We start from the raw sequence: 12,664 nt of genomic DNA, 5'->3' as shown, positions 1-12,664 counted from the left end.
AGTGGGCTATTGTAAAAGAAAGCTATTGCGTGTGTGTCTATCTATAAAGATCATAATTATGTTTCTGTGTAGCCAGTACATTGAGCCAGTGGCAGACATATTGACGCGATTGGTATGCGCCGTCCGTTTTTATTGTCGCTTTATAAGTGACAGTGACCGTAAACAGACGACGTTTTCCTGGTCTTCGTCTTTTCACCACAGACCCAGGCTACCCGTTTGTTTCAGTTTAAGGCTTTGGCGTTTGAGAATTTCATACGGTAAGTGTGTTTTGAAACCTAAGCACATTTTATATTTTCTATACTTTAATATTGTCTTTCAACTTTGACTTTCTGTAAATGTCCGAACCAGCCATGCTAGCTAACTAGCTAGCTAGCTAGTAGCTGGGCTTCTAATTTATATCTAAAGAAACGGGGTTTCTGCTGTTCCGAGATAGTAACAACATTTGGCTCAGAAAAACAGTTGTAACAAGTCATAAACAAACGTGACTTCCAACATTTAATCTTACTGTACTTTCCCAAGATACGTGTTAACACTGCAGCATCAAGATGTCGTACATGCTACCCCATCTCCACAACGGCTGGCAGGTCGACCAAGCCATTCTATCCGAGGAGGACAGAGCCCTGGTTATTAGGTTTGGCCACGATTGGGACCCGACATGTATGAAAATGGACGAAGTATTGTACAGTATAGCTGAAAAGGTAAGATGTATGTTATTATACCATTGTTGCTGTTTGTATTTCAGATTTGTGAATAGGGCTGTTGCGTGACCGTATTATCGCGACACCGGCAATCAAATTTCACGTGACCATTTAGTCACGGTAATTGGGCTTCTCCAAGATCTGATGCTGCTGATGGTCATTAGTAGCCTTCCGAACTTGCTAACTGCTTGGTATTCAGTACTCTTGTCCCTCTAATCACTCTGACAATGTAATTGAAAATCTAATCAAACAAGTAATGAGAGCCCATGAGCACATAATGCACAACATTTCTATAGGCTATGCAATTGCACGAGAAAACGGCTGATGGCCTCTTAAAAAGAGGCGCACATCAGCTTTCTATAGGCTAGGCCTACTATGTATTTCTCAACTTTCCCTAATATTAAGCACATTGCTATAGCCTACCTGGCTGGCATGAAAATGAACCACGGGAAAAGCGTCCTCCATTCACTATAGATGTTTCGAGACACATTATTTAGTATATGTAAAGACGACTAAATCAAGAATGGTGTGTGACAGTATTAGCCTATCACTTGTGAATGATGCACAGCGTAAGGCAACAAAGTGCCTTTTTTTGGGGCCACTTTTTGGATTTGGTCGCACATCTCATGTAGCCTAGCCCATAGGGCTATATGTTTTGATAAGGTTTGTAATCACAATTAAAGTGGCCAAATAACTTCTTAAAATTAAGCACATGAACCTGCTTTACAAGGGGTGTAGAGCCTAACTGGCATAAATAAGCACCGTGTGAGTTTCAAGTTTGGGGAAAATCATTTTCACCATAGAAATGCACCTTTATAATAAAAGCATTACATGCATAATCACGTTTGCGGTCACTTTTGATGTTTTCCCGCTAATGGAACATTTGCGCTTATAGCCTACTGCCGTGTGTGCATTGCTGAGCTTATAATGTGAAGAAATAGCCTATTAGTTTATGAACATTTTAAGCTAAACGTTCTGATCTGTTGCATCAGCCATATTTGCGTAAAAAATATTTTTTGATGCTAGTGGTTGTATTAATTTGCGATCTATCGCATCCCACAACTGTCCCAGAGTATGTTTGGAATATTTACTTCTCGCACAGAATAGGTCAACATTTGTATTACGGGGGATAGTAGACTGACATAGGCTAGTGCTTTTGCTGTTCGTTAGACCTACTCATCTTGTTGGCTGACAAACTAAATGTGGACATTTCTTCCAATATTTTCAATATGCACTTCAGAACTGGATAAGGACGCACACAGTTGTGTAACTGATGTGTTACTGTCATCACTTATAGCCTGTGAGAAATACCCAATCATGTGATGGAGAGTCATGAGTGAGGGGTGCGTTTGAAATTTGAGGCATTATCAAGTGCTTGTCAAATTGTGAATGAGGTGAATGAGACTGATGAAGTGTGAACAGTCTGCGCAAAAAAAGCAGAGCTCATGACTTTCAAGTGACTTTTTTCAAATCATTAGTCGCATCATGCAGCCTTACAATGTATTAAAAATCAAAACATATAGCCCAAAATGTGTAGAACAACTAAAGTTACATTAACTAAATTAAGCATATAGGAGTACCTATTTTGTTAACCGCTCAACACAGAATAGCTGCTTGTGGCACTCCCTCAAATCATTTGCCGAAAATATCCTTTCTATTTTATTCAGCTATGTTCAGTTGTATTCTTCATACTATAAAATAATGGCACGGTATTATAAGCAAATCTTGTCTGTTAAATGAACTAGTGTAGCCCACAGCCATTTGGCATAGCCAGATCAGGACCTAACATAAAGACAAGTCAGAGTGCTGTTCTGTTCTTCTGAAATAGACTACATTTTCTTCATATCATGCTTCTTTAGACCTGTCTAAAATAAATTATGGATTTATTGTGAAGGTGTAGGCTATATTACACAGATGTATTAGACGTTTTAAATTGTAGATGTTCCAAAGGTCTGCATCAGTTGCTTGTGGAAACCGGGAGACGCTAAATGTTTGTTAATTAATGGTAAATTACCGTGAGACCGACAGGTATTTGCTTGACAATCACCAGCTGACAATTCCGTGACCGCCACAGCCCTATTTGTGGAGACATTTCATTGAAAGTTGTGATTTTTACAGTACAAACATCACTATCCCATCCTACAGGTGAAGAACTTTGCAGTCATCTATTTGGTGGACATCACAGAGGTGCCGGACTTCAACAAGATGTACGAGTTGTATGACCCGTGCACCGTCATGTTCTTCTTCAGGTGAGTTTCACGTTGTCGTCATGTCTGACCTAGCCCTGCAAACCAATCTATTTTTGACTTGCTAAATTGTTGCAAATGTTCAACAAAAATGGGTGTAGCATATACAGGCTCTCATGCCATATAGGCTAGCTGTGAAAACAGGGATGCTTGCCGTCATGTATACAGGAGGTACAGTTTAACAGTACAGTAACGTGTTCCGCCTTATGGCGTACCATAGGAGAAGCATGTGAGATTAGTATTCGGCCAATGACTGTACTTGTTTTAGCAGCATGTGTCCTGTGTTGGACGGTATTTTTAATCAGTAGACATTTCTGATGGAAGCTCATTGTTTGCATCGTCAAGCAGTGCCCAAGAAAGTATTATATCCAATCTCTTTTCAGAAGCATTCCACAACTGTGCCAAGTATTTTTTTTAACTAACCCAAGATAGACCACAGCCTGCCATTTCCAATGGGAACAAATGAGTCATAGTGGGCAGAATAGGGGGGAGGGGCAGAGCCAAGCACCAGCTAGCGAGATCCTATTGGCACGTTCTAGCGTGTATTTGCATATTTCCGGTAGGGAACACCTACCCTAAAGTGTGCGTGTGCAATAACTCAATTTGTCCTTGCACTCCTTCTAAACAACACCATTTTTTTCAACTTTGACAATTGGTAAAGTCTACAAAACGTAGTCCACTCTGTTTATAACAGATTCTAGTTTTGCGAACAAAAAACTGTTTTGAGCTCAAATGTTTCATCAATTAAATAATTTGTAGAATGTCTGCCAAAATCCATCTCATTCCATCTTCTCCTATTGCTGGTCACAGTGCTTCCTCTCATTACCGTATTTGGTAGTGAATGGAAATGCCAACCAGATGCTTCACATTTATACATCTGGTGAAATATCTGGCTCATTGTTCCATCTGTGACTGCACACGGATGGCATGCTTTCACCTTTAGACAAGTAAACAGACTGTTCACAGTCATGCCACTTCCTGTCTGTGGTTCACATGCAGAAGCCACACAAAATGGGCACAGTGCTGCCACGCACTGGTCAACAAAATAACATCAATGTATATTGCAGCTAGATTTGAGTGGGTGGTGGTAGCGTCAAACAATTGGATTTAATACTTTCTTGGGCACTGCTTGGTAATACAAACAATGACGTTTCCATCAAAACCATCTACCAATTATGAATACCATCCAACACGGGACACATGCTGCTAAACAGGTACAGCAACGGGTCGGGCGAAATCTCGCAAGCTGTTGCTATGGATTGCCCTTAGACCCGGCTTATTAATAAATGAAATGATTAATAAAGTTGTCTAAATCAGGGCTAAGGGATGCTCAACAACTGCCCCATGCTACTTCAGTTGACTGAGCACTCCCCTCTTTTAGTCCTGCATGACTCTGTGAAACATATTCCTTTTCCTCTGCACTGTTCCAGGAACAAGCACATAATGATAGATCTGGGGACTGGTAACAACAACAAGATCAACTGGACCATGGAGGACAAGCAGGAGATGATTGACATTGTTGAGACCGTTTACCGAGGGGCGAGAAAAGGACGAGGTCTGGTCGTATCTCCTAAGGACTACTCCACAAAATACAGATACTGATTGGTTCTTCCCTTTCCATTGCTTTGTGTGAAGCCCAATAATGGGAGCAAATCTGTCCTTTCAATATGAGACTTTCTTTTCTTTAAAAAAAAATAATGTTACAGCCATGTCATATTTTTTCAACAGCAGTTATGAAAACCACCATTTAGTTCTCTGATTTAATAAATGTCATGTTCATATTTGATATCACTTCATAGGCCAGTTTCCTAGAATAAGGCTAGTCCTTTATTAAAAATAATTATCAATGAAAAATCTCCATTGAATGTGTTTTCTTTTCAAGACAGGGCATCACCCACCACCCCTCTGAGATGCAGGCAGTTTGCGTGTTTAAAACAGTTTTGGAAAACTGGATGTTTTACCTGATACTGAGGCATGTTTTACCTTGCTCCAAAGTAGCCATGCCAAAAATCCGACCATAGAATCATTGGAATTATTTTATAAAGGCTTACTCATTGAAACCAGCATTTCTCTCCTGTTATTTTGGTTTTCATATTAACTTTATTTCGTTGTCCCCAAACTAAAAGCACAATCCTAGTCATATTAGCAACCCTTATCCTAGTTGTTGCATCTTCATATTTCCCCTCTTTCTAAATTTATAACAGGGATTTTCATCTGTCATAAACCGCTTCCATCAGGTTTGCGTTTTGGCAAATGTGAAATGATTGTGCTGCGTTATTACAGTAGCTGTATGTTCAATAATATAGCCTCTTGGCTGTGAGATGATAGGCTTCCTATTGTTGCTAGGCCTGTGACAGTCATGGTATTTTGGATGATGGTAATTGGCCAGCCAAATGACCACGGTCACCGTAATACTCGTTTGAATAACAAAACAATATATTGATGTACATTGTCTCCTCCCCGCCGCTCCTGACTGCATGTGCTGCCTATAAAATATAATGAATAGAACTGCCGTCCGCATTCATGTCTATAGGCAGGTTCCCATTGACTCGGGTTTATTCAACCAAAGCAATGTTGCAAAACAAAAATTGTTACGTGAACAGCAGATAAAGCATACATTTTCGAAGGATCGACAAAGTTATCCGTTCGACAGGTGGATTCTTCTGTCGCACTTTACGTATTGTGACAAAATGATGGAAACGGTGTTTTTTTAGAATAAATGATTGCTTGATAATGTTGAAGGTACGCGAGGAACTTAATGTCATGGCCCCAGTTGCATTTGCAAACACTTTCTGTACGAAATCCATAGCCTATGTAAACAGGGTGAATGTGAGCTAAATAACCAGATGGAAGTTTTTAAAAAATGACTTTAGGCATAAATAAAATATGGTTGCAGTGCTCAGATTGAATTGTATTGAATCAGATCCAATGATTTAACTCCCGTAGGGTGGGGTGCCGCCATGTCCATTCTAAATGCCTACTGCTTGTGAAGTTATTTATTTTTTCTCAAAATAAAAATGTTTATTTGCAGTTCAGGAATGCCTGAATTGCTTCACCGCTTGAGTGGATGCAATTTTCACCATCCACTTATTTCAGATCTACAGGAGTGCAGATTTCACCGTGGCGATTTGATGGCACATGATAATTATGGCAAATGGGCCTATCAATCGATTCTTGCATTCTATCCATTCTGGCTTTCACTGGATACCGGAGACATGACAGATACTGTAGGTGGGAGGGCATACAGGCTGTCGCTAATTTATTAATGCAGAATTTGCCTAAAAGGGTAAAGGAAATCATTTTTATTTGACACTTAGGTTTTTGCGACAACTTTTTTATTTTTAGCTGTGATGACATTGAGTCCAGCTGTTTTTATCGACACAAGATAGTTAAATGGAAATTCACCGCAGGAGGCAATTGTATCTATTTTCTATGCTAACTTTTAAAATGTCGACAAATCACAGGAAAAATTCATTGAAACGTAGCTAGTGATGGCATAATGGTTGGACTAGCAGACATTGCAGGAAGTAAAAGCAGGAAGGGTATCCATCTGATTTGTTATTTCAACTCAACTGACATTACTGAAAGATTAGTGGAATCTGTGTGGGTAGCTGGACAGGTAGGATGACTGACAGTGAGGGTGAACAGGTGGTCATGGGTCAGGTGACAGAGGAATGGATGAGACTGAGGCAGGAATTCCTTTACTCAGTAAATATACCACTTTATGGTTAGTCTGCTGCATAACAAAGGAAACCGAATAACATGTATCCAATCAAATTCATAATAGATCAAATCATAATCAATCATTAACATAATTTAGGGAATTCAACAATCCAGTTCATGAAGTCAATGGGAATCATCTGTGAGTAATTTAGGCTCGTAACTATTTATCATAACTCATGAAAGAATAATACAAACAATGCTCGGTTATTCAATCTATAATCGCCATTAGTTGGATATCAGAGTCGATCAGTTCAACAAACAATGACTTTCTTATTTCACCCTTTCAAGTGTCTTCATGTGTACATGTAATTTCATTACATATTAACCATATCAATTGCATAATTGGCCTATTATGATCCGTAGGGCCGTGATCATTGACCATTCACATTACACTATGTTTGAAGCGTGCGCTCCAAGCCGCGCTCCGCGGTAATAACTCTAAACAACTGATGGCCCACTCTCCCCATCGCAACAGATAGTTCAGATGAAAGGTAACAGATTCATGGAGGCACAGAACTTCTGGATTAGACAGAGTTAAGGAAGAGAAAGCAGCGCGGTCAGGCGATGGCGATTTCCTCCTTTTATGGAGTTGAGATCTGTCGGACATTTCCACCTGACCTAATTAAAGCGCTCCTGGCCCAGCTGAGTAAGTGGCAATGAATTAAAGGATTATTCCACCAACTCCATGGGCCTTTTCTACAGCCACCCTAGACATTTGTTAAATTCCACACTCCTCAAAAAAGGCTCATTGCTCCCTGTCATCTCAGGGAGAGGAATTTGTCGGGCAAATGGCCGGATATATGTCCGGTAAGCACTGATCTAACACGACCATCGGTCCCAGGCATGATCTTAGTGATACGGCCCACAGGCCAGGAGGCTCGAGGCAGCTGAGGGTCCACCATCATTACGACTTGGCCAGTTTCCACGACTTGGTTTGAGCCTACTAATGCGTTGTTGCTGAATTGTGCAGAATAATTGTTTATTTCTTATGAATATTCACTGTTGTAACTTATATTTAAGAGAATTATGTGAGTTAGGTGGTCTATAACCAAAGTGCGCTATTGTAAAAAAAAAAAACTGATGCATACTTATTTGTATCTGTTTAGCCAGCTAGCGGTATGTTATGCACCGTCTGTTCGTTTTGTCGCTTTTTAGTGATGTAAAGCGCAAGTGTAAACAACAGAAGTGTTTTTTTATTTCGTTCATCTTTTCACGCACAATGGATCAAAGATAGCTTGGGTCTATTCAGACTGTAGCTACTAACAGTTTGGTTAAGGCTTTGGCGCTTAATATAATTTCGTACATTCATCCAGGATGTATCACAACCGGCTTTGATTGGGAGTCCCATAGGCGGCGCACTATTGGCCCATCGTCGTCCGGGTTTGGCCGGCGTAAGCCGTCATTGTAAATAAGAATGTGTTATTTACTGACTTGCCTAGTTAAATAAAAAATGTAACTCTTGACTTTCTAGCAAATCCCAAGCCAGGCATGCTAGTTAACGTTTGCTAGCTAGTTAAGCCATGTTTCTAGCTAGCGAGGCTTCCAATTATCAATATCGTAGTTTAATATCTAAAGAAAGTGGTATTATGTAAGCGGCATTTGTTACTCTTTGTTGAGAACAACGTTGTACACAGTATATGTAGCTTACGTTAGTAAACATTTTTGACAAGATCCAGCCCAGATATCAAGTATTTCGCTATAACGTTAGCTAGCTAGGCAAACGTGTTACTTCCCAACATTACTCTCCCATGATACGTGTTAACACTGCAGCATCAAGATGTCGTACATGCTACCCCATCTCCACAACGGCTGGCAGGTCGACCAAGCCATTCTATCCGAGGAGGACAGAGCCCTGGTTATTAGGTTTGGCCACAATTGGGACCCGACATGTATGAAAATGGACGAGGTGTTGTACAGCGTAGCTGAAAAGGTAATATGTATTTTACTGTACCATTGTTGATGTTTGGATTTCACATTTGTTAAGACATTTAATTGAACGTTGCTATTTTTACTGTAGAAACATCACTATCCTTCCCTACAGGTGAAGAACTTTGCAGTCATCTATTTGGTGGACATCACAGCGGTGCCGGACTTCAACAAGATGTACGAGTTGTATGACCCGTGCACCGTCATGTTCTTCTTCAGGTGAGTTTCACGTTGTCATCACGTTGCACCTCCATTTCAAACCAATCTCTAGTTTTGATGCGAACATTTACCAGGTTCCAAAAATGGGTTTAGTAAACACAGACCCTACTGGCCGTGACCGGGAGACCAATGAGACGGCGCACAATTGGCCCAGCGTCGTCCGGGTTAGGGAGGAGGGTTTGGCTGGCTGGGATTTCCTTGTCCCATTACTACGTCGCGTATGTGCACTGTCATTGCTCTGCTGTGTGCATCTTGCTAGCTGTCACTCAAATGACGAGGGACTGAAGCTCATTGGCTAGAACTCAAATTGCTAGGGGGCTGGCCCACGTGGGGTAAAATGTAGGGGAAATGGCGCAGCATAACGTTACTTTCAAACTAGGGATTTCGTAGCTAATTGAGGTAAAAACAGGAATTCTGCTCCTAGATTATACAGTATGGAAAATGTACAAAAACGTATCCACTCACTACTGTAAGTCGCTCTGGATGAGTGTCTGCTAAATGACTAAAATGTAAAAATCTAATGCACTTATGAGCTACACGTTGACACATTCAGCCCAAATCGGGAGGTTTAAAAAATACTAGTCGCCCGGGTTCCTGATCATGTCTTTAATACAACAGCTCCAAGCTGCTTCAGTGGACAGCCTGCTCCCATCTTTGCTGCCCTATTTTTGTGAAAACTGAAATATTCCTTCTGTACTCTTCCAGGAACAAGCACATAATGATAGATCTGGGGACTGGTAACAACAACAAGATCAACTGGACCATGGAGGACAAGCAGGAGATGATTGACATTGTTGAGACCGTTTACCGAGGGGCGAGAAAAGGACGAGGTCTGGTCGTATCTCCTAAGGACTACTCCACAAAATACAGATACTGATTGGTTCTTCTCTTGTGAAGCCCAATGGGAGCAAATATGTCCTTTCATTATGAGACTTTCTAGACAGCTGGAGAACAAAAAGGCTCAGATCGAGGTGTCCTGCTCTCTTTTATGTTATAGCCAAGTTATCTTTTTTCAACAGCAGTTATAAAAAGGACAAATTAGTCCACAGTTATCTTCCGGGTGACTCTCAAAAAACTTGGCTTGGCCACAAACCCAAGGGCTCTTTTAAATGTAACCAGTGCAACCATTGCAGAAATATTGCACAGAAAAAGTATTTTGTTGATACAGCTTCCAAAATGGAGTATTACGTCAAGCATTTCATTAACTGCAAAACCACTCATGTCATCTATAGATTGGAATGTCCACAGTGCAAGGTGTTCTACATTGGACGGATGAAGAGACGCCTTCAAGATCGCCTAGCGGAACACAAGTACGCCATACGGGTAGGCAATGAAGACTACCCCATGGCAAGGCACTACAAGTCCTTACACCATGGCAACCCTGCCTCCCTACAAGCTATGGGTATTGATCATATCCCGGCCTCTATTAGAAAAGGGGACCGTCTTAAACAGTTAAACCGAATGGAAAGTTTTTGGATTTACAAACTACAGGCCACTAAATACCCAGGTTTAAATGAAGATATGGATTTCTCACCCTTCCTGTAGGGTTGCTGTCATCTAGTGGATATTTTGCTCAATTGCCCTCAGCTATGTTTAGACTCTTGTTGTTCATGTTTTGCTGTGTTCTAGTGTACTATGGAATGTATTGCTTTCTTATTCTTGACACTTCGCCCAGACATATTTAAGGTTAGAACTACCTTTCTAAGTGTTCTGATACTTCTAGTTTGGAGTTACATTTTTATGATAACATAGCTACAGCATTTCACTTTGAAGTGTGTATACTATTGCTTACTAGGTGTGTCCAATCAATTTTAACCACTCCCTCTTCAAATTAGGGTTAATGTGAAAAGCTGTTAAACAGAGAACATTGTATTATTTCTTTGTACTCCCTGATGAAGGCCATGCAGCCGAAACGCGTCGTTTTTTAAAAAACATTGTTTCTATTGAACATGCCATACTAATAAAGGCATTTTAATCAATTATATGAAGAGTGCCTTGGTCCTCCTTTCTTTTTGAAGACCATAATTTGGTCTCTTTGATTTAAATGTTATGTTTTATTTTATATTGCCATTTAGTTATCACTTCACAGCCTGCATTCTTGGACCCAGATTGATTTTTAAGTGGAGGACTAGCTTCTTTCTCAATAAGGAATCTCCATTGAAAGTGTGTTTTTAGTGTAGGACTAGGCTTAATATGGGTCTGGAAAATTGGCCCATATGTTTAATCTGTACGTATATGTGACTTGTTTCTCCTGAAATGCTATGGGTAGTGCTGTGATGACAGGAAGATAGAGGAAAGACTTGGAATTATTCAACCCCATTGTATTGTTTATGAACAGTTGAATAAACATTTTGTTGTATTATAGAAAAAACAATGTATTGTGTTTACATGGTAAAATCCCCCACAGATGACATCCAGTTAAATGAGAAAGCAAATGCAATAGGCTGTTACATAACAATAGATCAGTAATAGCCCACCTATGTGTAGACTTTTGTCATGCCACATCTGTCTTTAGTGGAACCTCAAATCAAGTGAAGTTAGCTGATCTGATATGTGTTAACCCGATGGCTTGGTCACTTAGAAGTCTGCTGCTCATCCATACCAGCCTGGGTCATGAGGTCAGCAACATTCTTCTCCAGGTCATCAATTCGAGTCCCCATGTCATCCAGTGGGTTGGTTAAGGGCAGTCTTGCAATATATGTAGTTATTACTATACACTGTGTCTAGGTTGTACATTAAACATTTCTTTATAGAGAAAATAAATGAAATTCATATTTTATTCTCAAATCCACCAGATTAGGATTTTCATATAAAGCCTTTTTTTAAAATCTGATTTAAAAAATAGCTGCAATTTTGAGATTCGGTCTTGCTTGAATATGTATGATTTCTGTTTACTATAATCTCACCTGGTAGCTATTAAATACCGTTCTTCAATAGCAGCTAGTCATTCAATAAGACGGTTGCTAGTAGTAGAGTGTGATAAAGGATATTTTTTGAAACAATCTGGTCAGACATGCATTGAAATTTACTGTGAAGATTCTGCATAGTCGCTTCCATCTGTGGGAGACACAACACAAAGGATTATTTCTCAGATACCAACGTTACCATCGGCGTAAGAAAAAAGCTATACAGAAAATAAACGTACAATTTCTGTCAATTCTTTTGCGGCTTTTGAGTTGGATTCCGTCATCCTGATTTAGCTGTCGTTTCAAAATCAATGGGATTTGTCTTTGAAGTTGTGCGTCCCTGTCGCTGCGGGTCGTTCTTGGCAACAGTTTCAACTGAAACGCACAAGTGGGTGTGAAACAATACTTTCGGAGAACTTTACTAAAGGGTGTGTGTAGCCTCCATAAAAACTATAGTGTGTACATTTTTCATAAATCATTAAGTAGGCTAACAATCAGATCAATCAGATATTTTTAGACGAAAGACATGTATAATTCAGCAACTTTAATAAGACATTGTGTAGTCCTAATAGGCGTAGTTAAATAGCACAGAATGATAGTCAAACTGAAACTAAGTTTTATGAGAATGGACTACAAAACCGTAGGCTGAACTTACTGTTTCACGACATGCTTGCTACTGTTTGTATCGTTTAAAACATCAAATAGTTTATGTTGCTGAATTTTCTGACTTTTCCCGAGATGTTCTAGCTTTTGAGCTGTAGGCGTTTCCCTCATGACACCCAGTTAACCCATGATGCACCTTTCTGTGTTGAACTGAGCTCAGTGGGTATTTCAGATCCTTTGGGACTCTCCATGCCATTTCTTTACGTAAGAGACCATCCATTTAGAACGTTGTTTTGTGACAAACAGATTACAGTCATCACGATTATGTAACCTCGGCAAAATG

At 40.0% G+C, this 12,664-nt stretch overlaps 3 protein-coding genes across 3 annotated transcripts; 2 read left to right on the top strand and 1 right to left on the bottom strand.

Moving 5' to 3' along the window:
• The first annotated feature begins 142 nt into the window (after positions 1-142).
• On the top strand, positions 143-4,798 carry LOC115175763 (thioredoxin-like protein 4A). The gene is made up of 4 exons (XM_029735245.1): positions 143-257; positions 520-698; positions 2,844-2,947; positions 4,375-4,798. Exons 2-4 carry the CDS (start codon positions 546-548, stop codon positions 4,544-4,546), a joined length of 429 nt encoding a protein of 142 aa, XP_029591105.1. The 5' UTR covers positions 143-257; positions 520-545; the 3' UTR covers positions 4,547-4,798.
• LOC115175764 (thioredoxin-like protein 4A) lies at positions 179-9,889 on the top strand. Its single transcript, XM_029735247.1, has 4 exons — positions 179-257; positions 8,419-8,597; positions 8,709-8,812; positions 9,518-9,889. Exons 2-4 carry the CDS (start codon positions 8,445-8,447, stop codon positions 9,687-9,689), a joined length of 429 nt encoding a protein of 142 aa, XP_029591107.1. The 5' UTR covers positions 179-257; positions 8,419-8,444; the 3' UTR covers positions 9,690-9,889.
• A 1,227-nt stretch (positions 9,890-11,116) lies between these two features.
• Positions 11,117-12,502, bottom strand: hsbp1l1 (heat shock factor binding protein 1 like 1). The gene is made up of 4 exons (XM_029735243.1): positions 12,374-12,502; positions 11,958-12,093; positions 11,803-11,869; positions 11,117-11,480 (listed from the first exon to the last, which is right to left on the bottom strand). Exons 2-4 carry the CDS (start codon positions 12,000-12,002, stop codon positions 11,386-11,388), a joined length of 207 nt encoding a protein of 68 aa, XP_029591103.1. The 5' UTR covers positions 12,003-12,093; positions 12,374-12,502; the 3' UTR covers positions 11,117-11,385.
• Positions 12,503-12,664: the final 162 nt, after the last annotated feature.

Source organism: Salmo trutta, chromosome 36, assembly GCF_901001165.1.
Source record: "Salmo trutta chromosome 36, fSalTru1.1, whole genome shotgun sequence".
NCBI lineage: Eukaryota > Metazoa > Chordata > Actinopteri > Salmoniformes > Salmonidae > Salmo > Salmo trutta.
This window is presented reverse-complemented; position numbering and strand designations above follow the sequence as displayed.

What these genes read in the sequence shown, in the direction of transcription:
- hsbp1l1 (XM_029735243.1), bottom strand. Translation starts at nt 12,002, where the DNA reads ATGACGGAATCCAACTCAAAAGCCGCAAAAGAATTGACAGAAATT. An exon ending in CAAAAGAATTGACAGAAATT is followed by an intron (nt 11,870 to 11,957) that starts GTACGTTTATTT and finishes TGTCTCCCACAG; the next exon opens with ATGGAAGCGACTATGCAGAA. An exon ending in TGACCAGATTGTTTCAAAAA is followed by an intron (nt 11,481 to 11,802) that starts ATATCCTTTATC and finishes TAACCAACCCAC; the next exon opens with TGGATGACATGGGGACTCGA.
- LOC115175763 (XM_029735245.1), top strand. Translation starts at nt 546, where the DNA reads ATGTCGTACATGCTACCCCATCTCCACAACGGCTGGCAGGTCGACCAA. An exon ending in TGTACAGTATAGCTGAAAAG is followed by an intron (nt 699 to 2,843) that starts GTAAGATGTATG and finishes CCCATCCTACAG; the next exon opens with GTGAAGAACTTTGCAGTCAT. An exon ending in ACCGTCATGTTCTTCTTCAG is followed by an intron (nt 2,948 to 4,374) that starts GTGAGTTTCACG and finishes GCACTGTTCCAG; the next exon opens with GAACAAGCACATAATGATAG.
- LOC115175764 (XM_029735247.1), top strand. Translation starts at nt 8,445, where the DNA reads ATGTCGTACATGCTACCCCATCTCCACAACGGCTGGCAGGTCGACCAA. An exon ending in TGTACAGCGTAGCTGAAAAG is followed by an intron (nt 8,598 to 8,708) that starts GTAATATGTATT and finishes CCTTCCCTACAG; the next exon opens with GTGAAGAACTTTGCAGTCAT. An exon ending in ACCGTCATGTTCTTCTTCAG is followed by an intron (nt 8,813 to 9,517) that starts GTGAGTTTCACG and finishes GTACTCTTCCAG; the next exon opens with GAACAAGCACATAATGATAG.